This window comes from Camelina sativa, chromosome 16 (genome assembly GCF_000633955.1).
Source record: "Camelina sativa cultivar DH55 chromosome 16, Cs, whole genome shotgun sequence".
In the NCBI taxonomy this organism is placed as follows: Eukaryota; Viridiplantae; Streptophyta; class Magnoliopsida; order Brassicales; family Brassicaceae; genus Camelina; species Camelina sativa.
The window spans coordinates 22,681,459-22,700,860 of record NC_025700.1 but is presented as its reverse complement, the minus strand read 5'-3'; the positions used below and the strand labels follow the sequence as shown (position 1 = coordinate 22,700,860).

Below are 19,402 nucleotides of genomic sequence, written 5' to 3'. Positions count from 1 at the left end.
TTTTTTTTTAAAAAAAAAAAAAAAAAAAAAAAAAAAAAATTCAATCGCAATCGCCCGCAACCGCAAACGCTTGCGGGAGACAGCTTTTGAAATTCAGTGGTTTGAAGCGATTGGAAGCGATTTGGAGCGACTGGGAGCGATTTGTGTGATTGGTTCCAATCGCTAGCAACCGCTACCACCCGCAACGCAGCGTTTGCGGGAGGTAGTGGGAGAACCAGTCACCACCTTAGTTTTCCGGGAGTCCAACCACTTCTTAACAGTCAGCCACGTGTCGGTGTCTTCAAACTTTTCTTCCAGTTTAGGTGGTAAGACTCCCACCGGGATAACCGGTTTCCGGTGAAGATCTTGTATCATTCCTAACCACTCAGCTTCGTACTCGTAACAGCACCGTACGAAGATGGCGTCACAGCCGTCGATCACCCTGCCGACACGGTGGATGTCGGGGACATTTCCTTCGGTGGTCTCCGCCATGAATCCATGAAAAATGTACCGGCATTCGAATAACTTGAAAGCCACCGGAGTTTCGAACAGAACCCACTTAGGCGGCTTCATGAAATCCGCCGGACAAGTACAGTACTCTTCGAACCCCGATGGTTTCAGAATCCCGAGCGTCGCGCCGTTGAAAGCGCGTAAGAAACCGGTCTTGATTCCAAGGCGGCGAGAGATCGGAGGAAGCCAATACGCCGCGAAATCTTGAAGAACCCAGTCTGGTTTGGAAGATTCAAGAAACTCCGTCACCGGAGACTTCAACCCGTCGTAAGCGATTTTTAAGTAAGAGATAAGTTCAACAGGCAAGTCGGTGGTGGCTTCGCCGTCCTCCGGGAGTTTGTTGTCGCCGACGACGGGAAGTGGAAGCTTGACGAAGTTAATGGCGGAGGAGAGATTCTCCGGCAACCATGGGAGTAGGCGATCGATATTACATGGAGTGGAGATGAAAGAGACGGTGTGAGCCTGTTGGTTTAAGCTTGAGAAGAACTTAAAAAGAAAAAGGCAGAGCATTCCTAATCAAGTTATGATTAGTAAATGGATAAGGATCAAACTCTATTTGGTGTTTTCCTAGTGGGACTAGGATTGATTTTGTTATATATATCTATATCGAGCTATGACATTAATATATAGAGATTAAGAGTTTGAGAGAGGACAATTGTGAGAGAGCTTTAGTTTTTGAGAGATTTTTCTAGAGCTAATAATAAGAGAGTTATTCTTATTTGATTTTTTTGTTCTTTACACAACCTGCAACCTGCATATTTTCTATATTTGGTATCAGAGCAAAAACAATGACCGAAGGAGAAAGTGCTATTGTGATCGCAAAACCAACAGAGGGAGGAGGATCTTCCTCCATCACATGTCCGATGCTAACTACCACAAACTACACAGTTTGGGCAATGAAGATGAAATTTGTGCTCAGGGTCAGCAAAGTTTGGGAGACAATTGATGCAGAAACTATAGATGAAGAAAAGAATGACATGGCTATTGCATTATTGTTTCAATCTATCCCAGAGGCACTCATCTTGCAGGTAGGAGAGCTCGATACAGCTAAGAAGATATGGTTAGCAATCAAAAACAGACATGTAGGAGCAGAGAGAGTTCGTGAGGCTAGACTACAAACGTTGATGACTGATTTTGATCGACTGAAGATGAAAGATACAGAGAGTATTGATGAGTTTTCTGGGAGAATATCCGAACTCTCCTCAAAATCAGATGCACTAGGGACAATAATCGAAGAATCCAAGCTAGTCAAGAAGTTTCTTAAAACTCTTCCTCGGAAAAAATACATTCATATTGTCGCATCTTTGGAGCAAGTACTTGACTTGAACACAACAAGCTTTGTAGAAATTGTGGGACGACTTAAAGCCTACGAAGAAAGAATATTCGAAGATGAAGAACCACAAGAAGAACAGAACAAGTTAATGTATTCTAATACTGTCTCTAACGTTGATACGCAAGCAAACTATTCTAATCAACATCAACATGAGTACAACGAAAGCTACAGAGGAAGAGGCAGAGGAGGAAGGTTCTCCTATCGAGGAAGAGGACGTGGACGTAATGGAGGAAGAGATCCCTCGCAGGTTACATGTTTCAGATGTGACAAGATGGGGCATTATGCAAGCAGTTGTCCAGATCGTTTGTTGAAATTGCAGGAAACTCAAGAAGTGGAGAAGGATACGGAAACTACAGATGAACTTATGCTACATGAGGTTGTATTTCTAAATGAAAAGCGATGTGTACCTAGCAAATTCGAAACAAACACAGGATGAGACAATGTTTGGTATCTTGACAATGGGGCTAGCAACCACATGACTGGAGATAGAAGATACTTTGACACACTCGATCTGACAGTCACAGGAAAAGTTAGATTTGGAGATGACTCTCGTATTGATATTAAAGGAAAAGGCACGATAGCCTTTGTTGATCTGAATGGAAAGCCAAGAAAGATGATTGATGTCTACTATATTCCGGGATTGAAAAGTAATATAGTCAGTCTTGGTCAGGCAACAGAAGCTGGATGTGACATTCGATTAAGGAACGGACACTTAACTATGAGAGATCGTGAAGGAAAACTTCTTGTGAAAGCAGAGAGATCACCAAACAGACTCTACAAGGTTCGAATGGGATTGAAAGATAATACATGCCTCTACTTAACAGAAATAAGTGATGCAGGAAAGTGGCATGCACGGATGGGTCATGTGAACTTTGAAACATTGAATACTATGATTGAGAAGAAGATTGTTCATGGAGCCCCAAGGTTTACACTTGAAAAAGAACTCTGTAGTTCGTGTTTGCTTGGTAAACAAACGAGACGAGCTTTTCCGCAGGCAACATCATATCGAGCAACGAAGAAGCTTGAGCTTATACACGGTGACCTCTGTGGTCCCATTACACCAAGTACGAGTGCTGGAAAACGATATGTTTTTGTCCTTATAGACGACTTCTCCCGATACATGTGGACGATCCTGTTACACGAGAAAGGAGAAGCTTTTGGGAAATTTAAAAGCTTCAAAGCAATGATAGAAAAGGAGACAGAGAGCAAAATACAAACTTTGAGAACAGATAGAGGGGGAGAATTTTTATCAAATGAGTTTAGAAGTTTTTGTGAGGAGAATGGCATTCAAAGACATCTCACAGCACCTTATACACCACAGCAAAACGGTGTAGTGGAAAGGAGAAACAGAACACTAATGGAGATGGCAAGAAGTATTTTGAAACACATGTACATGCCTAACTACATGTGGGGAGAAGCTGTAAGACATTCAACCTATGTCTTAAACAGAGTAGCAACACGGTCTTTTTAAGGATCAAACACCGTATGAACTGTTTAGAGGTNATGGGATTGAAAGATAATACATGCCTCTACTTAACAGAAATAAGTGATGCAGGAAAGTGGCATGCACGGATGGGTCATGTGAACTTTGAAACATTGAATACTATGATTGAGAAGAAGATTGTTCATGGAGCCCCAAGGTTTACACTTGAAAAGGAACTCTGTAGTTCGTGTTTGCTTGGTAAACAAACGCGACAAGTTTTTCCACAGGCAACATCATATCGGGCAACAAAGAAGCTTGAGCTTATACACGGTGACCTCTGTGGTCCTATTACACCAAGTACGAGTGCTGGAAAATGATATGTTTTTGTCCTTATAGATGAATTCTCCCGATACATGTGGACGATCCTGTTACACGAGAAAGGAGAAGCTTTTGGGAAATTTAAAAGCTTCAAAGCAATGATAGAAAAGGAGACAGAGAGCAAAATACAAACTTTGAGAACAGATAGAGGGGGAGAATTTTTATCAAATGAGTTTAGAAGTTTTTGTGAGGAGAATGGCATTCAAAGACATCTCACAGCACCTTATACACCACAGCAAAACGGTGTAGTGGAAAGGAGAAACAGAACACTAATGGAGATGACAAGAAGTATTTTGAAACACATGTACATGCCTAACTACATGTGGGGAGAAGCTGTAAGACATTCAACCTATGTCTTAAACAGAGTAGCAACACGGTCTTTTTAAGGATCAAACACCGTATGAACTGTTTAGAGGTAAGAAGCCAAATGTTGATCACATTCGTGTCTTCAGATGCATCGGTTATGCAAAGGTTGATTCACCACATCTTAGGAAGCTTGATGACAGAAGTCGCATCCTTGTTCACCTAGGAACAGAACCTGGATCGAAGGCCTATCGATTGTTTGACCCTCTCACAAAGAAGATCAGTGTTAGTAGGGATGTTATTTTTGATGAAACAAAAGGATGGGACTGGAATGGTGTCGATACTATAAGAAATAATAATGAAAGCTTTAAGATTATGATTGATGAGTTTGGAAATAACGGACTTCAAGAGGATGTTCAGGAATCAGAGATAGAACAAGTTGGTGAAAATAGAGGAGTATCAGAGATTAGTGAAGTCAGAGTTGACAGTGAAGAGATGGACGAACAAAACGAGAATAATTAGATACCTGAAAGATTATCTCCCGTTATGTTAAGAAGATCCCAGAGAGAAAGACATGTTCCGAAATATCTTGAGGATTACGTTCTGCTAGCTGAAGAAGAAGGAGAGATGCTACTTTTAGTATTGAACAATGAACCAAGAAACTTTCAAGAAGCAAAGGACTCAAAAGAATGGATACACGCTTGCAAAGAAGAAGTTGGTTCGATTGAGAGATTGAAAACATGGGATCTTGTTGATTTGCCTATAGGAGCAAAACCAATCGGGCTTAAATGGGTGTTTAAACTCAAGAAAAACTCAGATGGAAGTATCAACAAGCACAAAGCTAGACTTGTTGCAAAGGGATATGTGCAACAATATGGAGTTGACTTTGAGGAGGTTTTTGCTCCAGTGGCAAGAATTGAAACAATTAGTTTGCTTATTGATCTTGCAGCAGCATATGGATGGGAGATACATCATCTTGATGTTAAAACAGCCTTTTTGCATGGTGAGCTCAAAGAAACAGTTTCTGTTTCACAGACAGAAGGTTTTCTAAAGGCTGGAAGTGAAGAGAAGGTATACAAGTTAAACAAAGCGCTTTATGGTTTGCGTCAAGCACCTAGAGCATGGAACAACAAGTTGAACACAATTTTATTGGGCTTGAGATTTGTAAAGTGCTCGAAGGAACCATTTGTATATCGCAAAGAAGTTGGTGAGCACTAGCTAGTCATTGGTGTGTATGTTGATGATTTATTTGTGACAGGCACAAATTTGAAGATTATTAACGAATTCAAGAGAGGGATGTCATCAAAGTTTGAAATGAGTGATTTAGGCATGCTAACATATTACTTGGGAATCAAGGTGCTACAACATCAAGGAGGAATAACCTTGAATCAAACTCGTTATGCTCAAAAGATTCTTGAAGAAGCAGGGATGCGAGACTGCAATCTGGTACATACACCGATGGAGGTTGGTCTAAAGTTGTCTAAAGCTGAGAATGAGAAAGATATTGATGCAACAATATACAGGAAAAACATGGGATGTCTTCGCTACTTGCTCCATACACGACCTGATTTGGTTTTTTGTGTTGGAGTTCTAAGTAGATATATGCAGAGTCCTAGAGAATCTCATGGAGCAGCTATGAAACAATGTTTGAGGTACTTAAAAGGGAACTACAGAACTCGGTTTAACATTTGGGAGAACGAAGATACCGAAGCTGATAGGATATAGTGACAGTAGTCACAATGTCGATCCAGATGATGGCAAGAGCACTTCTGGACATATATTTTACTTAGGAGAAAGTCCGATAACTTGAACTTGAATTATTTTTTAATCTTCTTTGCTGACGTGGCGTGGCGACTCCAAAGGCGATTTACTGCTAGGGTTTTTTCTTAACTTTCTCACCACGTTTTGCCGATGACGGCGGCTTCTCCAAGCCGGCCGGTGATTGCTCCGCCGGTAGGGGAGGGGATAGTAGCTACGCAAGATGTAGGGTTGTCACTGATAAGGGGTTCTGGTACGGAGGGGGACAGTAATCGTTTGGATGGGGAAAAGGTAGATTCGGACTTGCCTACTCATGAGGTCTCCTCTCTGGTTGCTCTGGAGACAAAAAAAGAAATCTTACGCTAGTATTGCTCAGGGTTCACAGAAACGTGGTTATATTCAGCAGAAACTGGAATTTTTAGAGGTGAATGGAAAAACGAGGGTTGTGGTTCCGAAGGAGGTTTTTGTGGATGCGAAGCCTCTCTGGGAAGATTTTCTGATTGGCAATTTTCTAAGTACGAAAGCACCACACGTTGGGAAAATACACATGATTGTTAACAAAATTTGGAGATTAAGTGACACGTCGTCTTTAATCGATGTATATGAAGTTAACGACACCACAGTTAAGTTTCGCATACGTAATGAGGCAATGCGGCCTTGAATCCTTAACAGAGGGATGTGGAATATCATGGACATTCCCATGATAGTATCGAAATGGACACCTTTTGCAGAGGATGCACAACCTGCGATGCGTTCTATCCAACTATGGGTTACGCTAAAGAATGTCCCGCCAACTATGTTCACGGAGAAGGGTTTGGAGTTTCTCTTTAGTGCGGTGGGCAAACCAATACGTCTGCATCCTACGACTGAAGCTTGTACTAAGTTTGATGAGGCGCGAATGTTGGTTCAAGCAGACTTAACTAAAGAATTACCAACTGAGTATGATTTCCTAGGGGAGGAGGATGGTGAGCTAGCATCAACGATTAAGTTTTCCTACCCTTGGTTACCTCCACGCTGTACAGGGTGTAGGAAATGGGGCCATTTGAGCTCGGCCTGTCTTGCTTATGAGAAGGTCACTGCTCCTACAACCTCAACGTTGGGTGGTGATGTGAGTCAACAGAGCTCTGCGCAGGTTGCACTGGTAGTCGTTGATCTAGTGGATAACTCTGTCGTTGCTCCAATTGATAGCTCTGTGCAGGCTGCCCCGACAGTGAAGGTTGCTGATCCAGTTACTCAAGTAGATAGCTCTGTCGTGGAAACAGTCATAGTATCCGAGGGAGACCTCACTAAGAACACTGCAGTTATGGACAAGGAAGGTTGGATAACACCTCGCACAAGTCTAAGCCCGGGGAAAAAAATGGTAGGTCTGCCGAAAGCTCCTGTCAAGACCTCCTCAAATACCTTTGCGGTGTTGGAAGAAACTGAGGATATGGAGGGAAAGGATGAAGTGGAGGAAAATGGAGAAACCGAGGAAACTGAGGCAACAGAGGAAACAAAGAAAACAGAGGATCCCAAAGAGACAGGGGTGGAGGATACTCTTCGACTAGGTGAATATGTGAAGCCTCTAGTGCAATCAGTGTCGAGAATTGGGAATAAGATGTTTCAGGATTGGTCCTTATTGACTAATTATGAGCATCATAATTTGGGTCGTATTTGGGTGGTCTGGAGGAATGAGGTACGCCTCACACCGTTTTATAAAAGTAGCCAGCTCATAACGTGTTCGGTCAAGCTCAATGAGCAGGCAGATGAGTTTTTCTGTACGTTTGTTTACGCGGCAAATAGTGTTGAAGGTAGAAGGGAGTTGTGGACAGATTTGAGAGCACATCGTGCATATCCAATCATTTGCAATAGACCTTGGCTGGTTATGGGAGACTTTAACGTTACGTTAGAACTAGATGAGCATTTGGGGGTGGATAATAGACCTGTTCTCTCTCCCGGGATGCAAGAGTTTCGTTCCGTGGTAAATGATTGTCGTTTGAAGGATTTGGCTTACCATGGTCCGTTATTTACGTGGAGTAATAAGCGGGATGGTAACTTAATATCGAAGAAGCTGGATAGAGTTCTGGTAAATGACAAATGGTCCGCTTCATTTATGCAATCCTATAGTGTATTCGAAGCAGGGGGATCTCGGATCACCTTCGCTGTCGTGTTCATGTGCAGAGAGCTGCAGGCACACCTCCTTCTCGTCGACCATTTAAGTTTGTTAACGCCATAGCAGAGATGGAGGAATTTAAACCGCTTGTTCATGACTACTAGAATAACACAGAGGATATCTATTTATCTACGTCATCTCTATACAGATTCTCCAAGAAATTAAAGCTTTTAAAGCCGCATATCAGGTGTTTAGCCAAGCAGAAGTTGAGTCACTTATCTAAGAAAACCAAGGAAGCCCTTGAGGAGTTGTGTAAAAGGCAGGCGGCAAATCTGGCTTCCCCATCCGTGGTTGCTATGGAACGGGAGAAAGAAGCTTATGAACGATGGGATCGCCTCTCTGCACTGGAAGAGAAGTTTTTAAAGCAGGGATCCAAGCTCCACTGGCTCCAAGTGGGGGATCGGAATAATAAGGCTTTCCATCGTGCAGCGGCCACTCGGGAGGCTATAAATACGATGCGAGAGATAGAAGCATGGGATGGGCGTTTACTAACAACTACAGAGGATATTAACGTGGAGGCTGAGACTTTCTGTCAAGATTTTCTGCAGACTATACCAGCGGATTATGAGGGAATGTCAGTGGACTGTCTCACAGAGTTGCTATCTTTCCGCTGTTCAGAGGAGGATAGCCGCTGGCTCACAAGGGCGGTAACGGGGGAGGAGATAAAAAAGGTTTTGTTTGCCATGCCAAGTGACAAGTCGCCGGGGCCGGATGGCTACACTGCTGAATTCTATAAGGCAGCTTGGGATACTATTGGTGGAGAGTTTGTTGTAGCGGTCCAATCGTTTTTTGCTAAAGATTTTCTCCCAAAGGGACTCAACTCGACAATATTGGCCCTCATACCGAAGAAAAAAGAGGCTAGGGTGATGCGAGACTATAGACCCATCTCCTGTTGTAATGTGTTGTACAAAGTCATCTCGAAGGTTGTTGCTAACCGACTCAAACGTATACTGCCTCAGTTCATTGCCGGAAACCAATCAGCGTTTGTGGCAGATAGATTACTCATTGAAAATGTTCTCTTAGCGACAGAGCTTGTCAAGGACTATCATAAGAATACTGTCTCCACGAGGTGTGCGATGAAGGTGGATATTTCGAAAGCTTTTGACTCCGTTCAGTGGTCTTTCTTGTTTAATGTCTTACGCGCTTTGCAACTTCCTCCTGTTTTCATCCATTGGATCTCGCTATGTGTTACCACGGCTTCTTTCTCGGTTCAGGTCAACGGAGAGCTAGCAGGTTATTTCCGCAGTGCTAGAGGATTGCGTCAGGGCTGCTCGCTCTCACCTTACCTTTTTGTCATCTGTATGGATGTGCTCTCCAAAATGTTGGACAAGGCAGCTGGGTTACAGGAGTTTGGATACCACCCACGTTGTAAGAATATGCGGTTAACTCACCTTTGTTTTGCAGACGACCTCATGATATTGTCTGATGGGAAAATTAGATCTGTTGATGGTATAGTCCAAGTATTGAATCTCTTTGCTAAGCGATCAGGCTTAAGAATTAGTATGGAAAAAACGACTTTGTATCTTGGTGGAGTCTCACCGGACACTAACGAGTTAATGGGCGCACGGTACGGTTTTGGTCTGGGACAACTCCCAGTTAGATATCTTGGTCTCCCTTTAACTTCTCGACGACTTGGTACCGGAACTTTTACCCCTTTACTTGACCAAATCCGCAGCAGAGTAAAAACGTGGACTGCACGTCACCTCTCTTTTGCAGGGCGCCTTGACCTCATCCGTTCGGTCCGTTGGAACATAGTTAGTTTTTGGATGAGTGCTTTTCGACTCCCACGGGAAGCCATTACCGAGCTGGACAGTTTATGTTCTGCGTTTTTATGGTCTGGTCCAACTCTGAATACTAATAAGGCAAAGTTACCCTGGGCTGTGGTGTGTCAACCGAAGTGTGAAGGTGGATTAGGACTGAGATCTTTGAAACAGACAAATGATGTAAGTTGTTTAAAGCTGATATGGCGTTTGGTCTCTGGGGGAGTATCATTATGGGTTCAATGGTCAAAACTTAATTTATTTAAAGAGGGCTGCTTTTGGTCGATACCGCCTGCATCACTATCTGGCTCCTGAATGTGGTGAAAATTGTTGAAATACAGAGATTTGGCAAAAACTTTTGTTAAGGTGGAAGTGCAGAGTGGAGCTCTTACGTCTTTCTGGTATGATAACTGGTCGGTGCACAGGCGATTGTTGGATAAAGTGGGTCCATGGGGTATGATTGATTTGGGTATCCGAGAACATATGACCCTCCATGACGCATGGTACGAGAGACGGCGAAGGACTCACCGTAATCCCGTGTTGAATGACATTGAAGAAGTTTTGCATCAAGCGTATCAGTCTAGAACTCCTTCTCAGGCAGATCGTGTACTATGGCGCGGTAAAGGTGATGTTTATAAGGACACATTTTCTACAAAGGATACCTGGAACCATATACGCACAGCTTCAAATCAAGTTGCTTGGCATAAGGGTGTTTGGTTTGCTCATGCAACTCCGAAATATTCTTTTTGCGCATGGCTTGCAGTTCATAATCGGTTGTCGACGGGGGATCGAATGGTCACTTGGAGAAATGGAGGTGATGTAAGCTGTGTGTTCTGCTCTGTTCCGGTGGAGACAAGAGACCATTTGTTCTTTTCTTGTCCTTATACCGGTGCAGTTTGGTCTGGTATAGCACAAAATTTTTATATGACTCGTTTTACTACCTCTTGGTCACAGCTACTCGACATTATTTCTGGAACGCAAGCTGATCGGGTGTCCGGGTTCTTAACTAGATATACCTTTCAACTCACGGTGTACTCTGTCTGGCGGGAGCGTAACGCAAGGCGCCATGGAGAGACTCCTACATCTGCGACAAGTCTTATTAGCTGGCTTGACAAGCAAATAAGAGCCCAACTTTTGGCCATTGAAAGGCAGGGTGATCGACGCTATGCTATGGGTCTCCAGGCTTGGCTAGCTACCCGGTTTTGAGGAGATAGTTTCTTGGCTTTAATAACTTAGGGATTTTGTTAAAACAGTCTAAGTTTTATTCTTTCAAACCAAGCTGATGTAAAACGTTATTTTTTCTTTGAATATAATTTATCATTTTATTCAAAAAAAAAAAGTCCGATAACTTGGTGTTCACAGAAGCAAGAAGTCATAGCCTTTTCTTCTTGTGAGGCTGAATTTATGGCTGGAACAGAGGCGGCAAAACAGGTCATTTGGTTACAAGAACTGCTTAGTGAAGTTACCGGAGCTCCATGTGAGAAGGTTACAATACGTCTCGACAATCAGTCTGCAATTGCATTAACAAAGAATCCTGTGTTTCATGGCCGCAGTAAACACATACATAGGCGGTTCCATTTTATAAGAGAGTGTGTCGAGAGTGAATTGATCGAGGTAGAACATGTTCCAGGAAGCGAGGAGAAAGCTGACATATTGACTAAAGCGCTTGGAAGAATTAAGTTCAAAGAAATGAGAGATCTTATTGGAGTTAGTGTTGTGAAGAGTGAAGTCAAGCTTAAAGGGGAGAATGTTGGTTTAAGCTTGAGAAGAACTTAAAGACGAAAAAGGCAGAGCATTCCGAATCAAGTTATTATTAGTGAATGGATAAGGATCAAACTCTATTTGGTGTTTTCCTAGTAGGACTAGGATTGATTTTGTTATATATATATATGTCGAGCTATGACATTAATATAGAGAGATTAAGAGTTTGAGAGAGGACAATTGTGAGAGAGTTTTAGTTTTTGAAAGATTTTTCTAGAGCTAATAATAAGAGAGTTATTCTTATTTGATTTTTTTGTTCTTTACACAACCTCCAACCTGCATATTTTCTATAGACCCTTTTGAGCGATGAGCTTAGAGAGCTCCAAGTATGGAACCATGTGACCAAAGGCTAATAATGGAAACATGGCCACGTGGAACTTTGCTCCATCTCCATTGTTGTCATCTAAGTTTGGCATTGTTACTTTGTTATAATCGATCGACTACAGAACTAGATCTTCGTTTAGAGGAAGCAGAAATAAGTTTATTTGTATATTTGATTGTGAAAATAGTACCTCTCGTGGTAGGTAAGATGTGTGGTGTATACTACTAAAACTATCTAGAGTTTCACATATGGAAAGATGAAGCAGAAATAAGTTTATTTGTATATTTGATTGTGAAAATAGTACCTCTCGTGGTAGGTAAGATGTGTGGTGTATACTACTAAAACTATCTAGAGTTTCACATATGGAAAGATGAAGCAGAAATAAGTTTATTTGTATATTTGATTGTGAAAATAGTACCTCTCGTGGTAGGTAAGATGTGTGGTGTATACTACTAAAACTATCTAGAGTTTCACATATGGAACCATGTGGCCAAATGCTAACCATGCATGAAACATTCATTATCTAAACGTGGAGCTTTGTTCCTATTTCTGTCATAGTTGCTCGGGCGGAAAACGGCTAATTACTTTACAAATTTAATCGTTTTATCATACCTACTACAAGTCTACAACACTACCAATAATTACATAATTTTTTCTTTTTTTACATCTGAAAATATAGATTCTGTGTAAACCAATATATATAAACTCTAAAACGTCGTTTACTATACTCCGTTATTGATGCTGAATAAACAATGTAAACCAAAATTGTTTTATATTAAAAAACAACAACATTGTTGAAAAAACAAAACAATCTCACTGAAAAAACAATGTTAACTATATTCCGAAGTTGATGTCCAACGTTATACATACACTTTAAAAAAAGAATTAATTGAGTAATATAAGTCTGTTTTCAAAATTCAAATTACAACATATGTAAATTTTTTATTTTTTTTTATTAATCATATATTTTATGTAATATATGTGTATAACCTTATTAAAACATACCCAAATTACTTTCATATGTATATAAAATATTACAAATACTCCCTTGTTAAAAAATGTGAGCTTGGTGAATGGTGGCCGGCCAATTAATCGTTAGCATAGCAATGGGGTCGGTGGTCGCAATTTGCCTAAATGAACTAATAAATAGGAGAGTCTGAAAAATTAGTATTGCTTTGATTTAAGTTTAAAATCCATAATTACCTAACAGATATCTATCATAATTTTTATAGTACTATAAGAAAAACATGAAATCATAAAAAATAATTAAAATCCGTGAAAACTAGGGTTTGATGTCGCATGCCAAAAAAGAAAGAAACAAAGATATTTTGATAAATTTCCAATTTTATAAAAAGAAAATAGAAAAATAACAAAAATACGCTTCTACAAAGTCGAACCCTCGTTCTTCACAATTATCAGAAAAAACCTTGAAAAATTGTAGATAGTAAGTTCGAGAGACGTCGAACCATTAGCAGAGGAGAGGAACTGAAATATATTTTGGACAATACTCTTATCATCTTTGTCAAAGACGTAATCCCGCTTAATCTTCAATTTTTGCACTAGACCCATCCCAACCATTTGATAAGCGGCTAGCACTTAGTTGAACGAAATAAATATCTAACATATATCTTCTTTTTTTGGTCAACTGATTTATATTAATAGATTTGATCAAAGGATACCCATTGCTTACACTGACAAAGCCCTGGTGTTAACTCTCAAACAAAAACAAAAGGAACAACCATCCCCAAATTAGCCTACTACTTACACGTAGCCACATCCCCATATCTTACAGATATATTATAAATACTTTTTAACATTTTATAAAACCTTACAATACTTGGATTGAGTTTCCCAATGATATCCGGAAGTATCCTATAAATCTTTAAAAACTTCATAAATCTTCAGATTTAATAATAAAGAATATTTTTGAAATGAGGTAATTGAAAAAGATATTTTAAAAAGAGACACACCAAATAAAACATTTTTTGAAGAATAATATTCTTTTTATATATACAAGATCGGAATGGTAACAAAGGATCTGGTTGTGGAGGATAAACAATTTAATAATATAGTATGGTTGAAGTATGGTACGTACGGGACAAATATATTTGCGGGACAAGTACGGTTAATGTAAAATAAGCAGTACAAAATAATGTTTGATTGGTAAAAATCTATTTGCGGTGCAGATTTCATATTCTTTTATTAATAATTAGTATAATTATATTATTTAAAACTTTTAAAATCAAAATTTCTTTTGAAGTAAGTAAGTGAATTTTGTTCAATAAAATAGTGAAGAAATACATATTTTAAAAATAAATTCTTTTTATGGAAATTATAATTAAAACTATTAATATATTAATATATATACTAAAGTTTGATGATATTTTTCATCATAAAGTCATTATAGATTTTTGTTTTTACAAATCTGTTATTTTGTATTAAAAATGATTATTGTACAATTTGTACATAAAATAAAGAGGTAAGTTATTTTTTTTTTCAAAAAAAACACATATAAGAAACAAATTATTTATGAAAATCTTTAACAATTTAACTTAAAAACTCTTTTCACCATACAGTCATTTGTTAAAATTTATGTTGATTATTATTTTTTATTAATAACAAATTAAATAAATAAAAAGTTTGCTTTATTCAAGGCCTTATTGGCAAAAAAACACTGGATAATTGGTTATTTAACAAACAACTGCGGACCATAGAGTAATGTTGTGTTTAGAAAATAACAAACAGTACTTTTATTGTTTTCTTATAATAAAGCAAATTTTTAGTTTTTGGTGTGATTGGTGACATGGTCTGTTTTTTTCTCATAAACCTAAAAAAACGCCTTTTGTATCGTCCCCATTCAAGACCTATTGGTGATTCAATTGGAAGATAGGTTACATTGGTGATTCAATTTGTTTTAATTTTCAAAGATTTAGGGTTTAATTTTCTTTTTTTGGATATCTGGAATATGTTCTGGGAAGTAATCGTTTGGTTGTTGTGTATTTTCTCAGTCTGGGTTTTTTCCCCTTAGTTTATCTCTTTTGGTTTTATTCTCCGGGAGTGTTTTTGTATTCGCCGGCTTAAGTCTCAGGAAGAATTGATTTCCTTGCCTGCATTTGTATTTTACCTTGAAGTTTATCAATGAATCATTCAGACGGAAAAAAAGAAAAAAGAATTGGTAAAAAAACGCCTCTTGTATCGTCTTTGATACCACAATTGGTGATTCGAATGAATTATTAGGTGCTCTTTGATATGACAAGTTACGTTGGTCTTGATGAAAACGAAATGGAAGATAAACTAGTGCGGTTTTGATATGTCACGAATCGTGGTCCATATCAAAATCAAATTGGAAAGTTCTTTTACCACTGATCTGATTTCAATATACTTGACAGTCTATATAGTACCTTTCGTAACATTAAGCATTAATAAAACTTGGACCATTTAAAAACATGATAATATAATAATATTCATTGATCATCTTAACAACACTAGAACAAATCGTTATCAATAGTCATTCAACGGACCCTGCCATTTGGATCAAAGACTCCATGCATGCTCAAATTTAACGATGAGCAACAAGATAATCCAAGAATGAATCCACATAACGATCTTGTCTATCCATATCTCCAAACACTCCCTTCATCTCCTTCACGTTCTCTCTATAAACCTTACCCTCTTCTTCCTCCATGACCAATTTTAGTGACTTGGCAACACTTTCTTTGGTAAAGAAACCTTCTGTCTCATCCCGAGGGATCATATACCCAATTTTCTTCTGCTCAATGACTCTTGCATTCAATCCTTGGTCGTACACAAAGACCAGCATTGCCATCGGTTTAGCAAACCGGATAGCTTCGATTACGGTTCCCCAACCGGGGTGAGTCAGAACCAAACCGATCGACGCATGGCTCAATGTTCTCAACTGCTCAACCCAACCTCTCCACACCATTCCTCTATCCGCCGTGCGCTCTTCGAATCCTTCTGGAAGCTCGACCGGTTCGGTATCCCAAGGACCACGACGAGTCTTCAACACCCAGAAGAAAGGTAAACCGGAAAGCTCTAAACCGAGAGCGATCGCATTCAGCTCCGTTTGACTCGGTTTAGCTTCAGAACCGAAAGCTACATAAACAACAGATTTAGTTTTCCGCGAGTCCAACCACTTTTTAACAGTCAGCCACGTGTCGGTGTCTTCGAACTTTTCTTCCGGTTTAGGTGGTAAGACTCCCACCGGGATAACCGGTTTCCGGTGAAGATCTTGTATCATTCCTAGCCACTCAGCTTCGTACTCGTAACAGCTCCGTACGAAGATGGCGTCACAGCCGTCGATCACGCCGCCGACACGGTGGATGTCGGGGACATTTCCTTCGGTGGTCTCCGCCATGAATCCATGAAAAATGTACCGGCACTCGAATAACTTGAAAGCCACCGGAGTTTCGAACGGAACCCACTTAGGCGGCTTCATGAAACCCGCCGGACAGGTACGGTACTCTTCGAACCCCGGTGGTTTCAGAATCCCGAGAGTGGCGCCGTTAAAAGCGCTTAAGAAACCGGTCTTGATTCCAAGGCGGCGAGAGATCGGAGGAAGCCAGTACGCCGCGAAATCTTGAAGAACCCAGTCTGGTTTGGAAGATTCAAGAAACTCCGTCACCGGAGATTTCAACCCGTCGAAAGCGATCTTCAAGTAAGAAATGAGTTCAAAAGGGACGTCGGTGGTGGCTTCGCCGTCCTCTGGGAGTTTGTTGTCGCCAACGACGGGAAGCGGGAGCCTGACGAAGTTAATGGCGGAGGAGAGATTCTTCGGCAACCGTGGGAGGAGGCGGTCGATGTTACGTGGAGTGGAGATGAAAGAGACGGTGTGACCCTTTTGAGCGATGAGCTTAGAGAGCTCAAAATATGGAACCATGTGACCAAAGGCCAGCCATGGCAACATGGCCACGTGGAGCTTTGTTCCATCTCCATCGTTGTCTTTCAAGTTTGTCATTGTTACTTTGTTATAATCTGACTACAGAACTAAGTCTTGTTTTATAGACAAGCAGAAGGATACTTTTTTTTTTCACAGAATAAGTTTATTATATTTGATAGTGAAAATATCTCCCGTTGTAGGTAAGATAAACAGCTGGGATGATACGATGTGTGGTGTATACTAAAACTAGAGGTTTCATATATGGAACAGTATATGTGGCGAAAAGCTAACCCATATGTATCTTTGTCTTTACAAGTTTGTCAAAGTCACTCAGGTAGTATCGACGCGACTATCTACGGTAAACAATATTGCCCACATCTTACTCTTTTTTATTTTTTATTTTTTTTTCTTTCATTAAGATGATATTTGCCATTGGGGTACCGTACTTCAAACCAAACATATTGTTGTTTCCCTTAATGTTTTACTCCCTCCGTTCGCAAAGCTAACCATGCATGAAGCTAGCATTGATTGCGATGTGGTATGTGGAGATACTTTGGTTTCATCTACATCTTTGGCTTTAAAAGTTTGTCATAGTCACTCTGGCAGTAAGGACCCATTGACTATCTAGGATAATCGTTTAAGGGATTAATCACATAGTTCCACCTTACCTTTATAGGAAGGCGAAAGATATTTGTCATCTTTTTTGGATATTTGTAATAAGTACAGTTATATAGTTTATTTGATTGTGAAAGAAAACAGATGTTGTAGGTAAGATGAACGGCTGAGATTAAGTTAGGTTGGTATGATAAAACTGTGTATTTATGAAGGGCTTTCGTGTAATTCGGAAAGTCATTTGAATTACAATAATGGGCCAGCTACTTCGGTTTAGGTCCATAATCTGATTTACAAAGAACAAGCCAAAACAAGAAAGAACAAGGAAGAATTGGAGGTGCGGGGAATCGAACCCCGTGCCTCTCGCATGCGAAGCGAGCGCTCTACCATATGAGCTACACCCCCAATTGAAATATCAACATCACGAGTAATATTTACATATTATTCTTAAAGACAAAACATGTCTCGTCGTCTACTTTAGAAGATTTTGATATCTCAGTTTTCTCAATCGCCTCTTCTAGACGTAGACCCGTATCGATATGGCGAATCACGAAACGATACTCGATCATCTGAAGAAGGAGATTCCAGTGGACGAAGAAGAATCTCTAGTTTTGAATCGAGACTCGAGCGTTGGTCTCGTCATCGTTGACGTTGTTAATGGCTTTTGCACAGTTGGCTCAGGCAATATGGTTTGGTTTATTAATAAAATCTTTTGATCTTTCTTCAATTTGATCTAAAGTTTCTAACTTTAGTTGTTTCTTAATGTCTTCCCAACTGTTTGTGATATTGCTTCCCCTCAGTCAAGTTGTTTGACTTTTTTGCAGGCTCCAACAGAGCCTAATGAACAGATATCGAAGATGGTAGAGGAAAGTGCAAAGCTTGCTAGAGAATTCTGTAATCGGAAATGGCCGGTTTTTGCGTTTATTGACTCTCATCATCCTGATATACCTGAGGTCCCGTATCCTCCTCATTGTATTATAGGAACTGAAGAATCTAAACTTGTTCCTGGTACCCTTTAGCTCTTTCAATGTCTTTTTTGTTGTTAGGATTCTATTAACTAGTTTAAGACTGTGCCTTGATTTCTTCTTCTTCTGGCTAATGAATCAGCTCTGCAGTGGCTTGAAAGTGAGGATTGTGTCACTCTTAGGAGGAAGGATTGTGTTAATGGGTTTGTGGGTTCGATGGAGAAAGATTGTTCTAATGTTTTTGTGGATTGGGTTAAGGAAACACAGATCAAAGTTGTAAGTTTGTTTTTTTCTTGATGATCTGTTTAGTTGTGTTGAACAAGTTTTTTAGGCATATCTTCAACTTACTTGAACTCTACTCTGTTTGGGGATCTAAAGATTCTGGTTGTAGGTATCTGTACAGACATATGTGTGTTTGATTTTGTGGCTGCTGCGCTCTCTGCTCGAAACCATGGTGTTCTTCCTCCTCTAGAAGATGTGGTAGTGTATTCGCGTGGCTGTGCTACTTTTGACCTTCCTCTTCATGTTGCAAAAGACATCAAAGGCGCTCAGGCTCATCCTCAGGTATTATTAGAAAAGAGTTTGATGCTTCTATAATCAGCAGTTGTTTCTAGTGACTTGACACTTCGGTTCATCTTCTTATTCTTCTGTTGTGTTTCTTTTTATTTGTGTCAGGATTTGATGCACCATGTAGGTCTATACATGGCTAAAGGAAGAGGGGCTAAGGTAGTCTCTGAAATTTCATTTGAGACTTAAAACACACTATCTCGTATATAAAACATAACTTTTCTTACTCTCCAATATTTCAGTAATTTGTTGAGTATGCCTCTTTTTTTTCTTGTAAAATTGGTTATGAAGCTTGATTTCTGATGAAATCAACTCGTGTGACTGTTTCAGAATGCAAATAATATGATTTCTCATCTGTCTAAATGAAATGTCTGTCTGATTTTAGTTTCACACAGAGTTTTTGAGAACTAAGGGCTCTTAGATCTTAGTATAGTCTCATTGGATTGTTGCAGAACTGTTGTCTTTTCTGAAAATCATCTATTGTGTTACTGTTTCAGAATGAAAAGTTCAGTCTGAGTATACTCTTGGGTTTATTGAGAGATAATGGCTCTTACAGTCCTAGCATTTCTCGTACGATTGTTGGAAAACTATTAACTAATTTTGTGCCGTAATGAAAAAATACATAAACTTACAAACTCTGTTTTCTTGTAATGGTTCTGAACATACAAATTTTGATGAAGAA

At 39.8% G+C, this 19,402-nt stretch overlaps 3 protein-coding genes and 1 non-coding gene across 4 annotated transcripts in view; 1 reads left to right on the top strand and 3 right to left on the bottom strand.

Annotated features, from left to right (window-relative positions):
* Window positions 1-999, bottom strand: part of LOC104753938 (UDP-glycosyltransferase 91A1-like) — a 2,462-nt gene extending 1,463 nt beyond the window's left edge. Inside the window, exon 1 of the mRNA XM_019237830.1 lies at window positions 226-999. Within this exon, the coding sequence (XP_019093375.1) occupies window positions 226-999 (774 nt within the window). The remainder of the gene's footprint in view (window positions 1-225) is intronic.
* On the bottom strand, window positions 15,075-16,731 carry LOC104751895 (UDP-glycosyltransferase 91A1). Its single transcript, XM_010473944.2, has one exon. It carries the CDS (start codon window positions 16,652-16,654, stop codon window positions 15,239-15,241), a length of 1,416 nt encoding a protein of 471 aa, XP_010472246.1. The 5' UTR covers window positions 16,655-16,731; the 3' UTR covers window positions 15,075-15,238.
* TRNAA-CGC lies at window positions 17,521-17,593 on the bottom strand. The gene has a single exon. It is a non-coding gene; the product is annotated as a tRNA-Ala (tRNA).
* Window positions 17,653-19,110, top strand: LOC104751894 (nicotinamidase 1). The gene is made up of 5 exons (XM_010473943.2): window positions 17,653-17,877; window positions 18,013-18,196; window positions 18,296-18,429; window positions 18,532-18,717; window positions 18,829-19,110. Exons 1-5 carry the CDS (start codon window positions 17,728-17,730, stop codon window positions 18,907-18,909), a joined length of 735 nt encoding a protein of 244 aa, XP_010472245.1. The 5' UTR covers window positions 17,653-17,727; the 3' UTR covers window positions 18,910-19,110.

Excerpts from the sequence above, each read along its gene's own strand:
- LOC104751895 (XM_010473944.2), bottom strand. The coding sequence starts at position 16,654 with ATGACAAACTTGAAAGACAACGATGGAGATGGAACAAAGCTCCACGTG.
- LOC104751894 (XM_010473943.2), top strand. The coding sequence starts at position 17,728 with ATGGCGAATCACGAAACGATACTCGATCATCTGAAGAAGGAGATTCCA. Across the intron at positions 18,197-18,295 it reads AGAATCTAAACTTGTTCCTG|CTCTGCAGTGGCTTGAAAGT; the intron begins GTACCCTTTAGC and ends CTAATGAATCAG. Across the intron at positions 18,430-18,531 it reads AGGAAACACAGATCAAAGTT|ATTCTGGTTGTAGGTATCTG; the intron begins GTAAGTTTGTTT and ends GGGGATCTAAAG.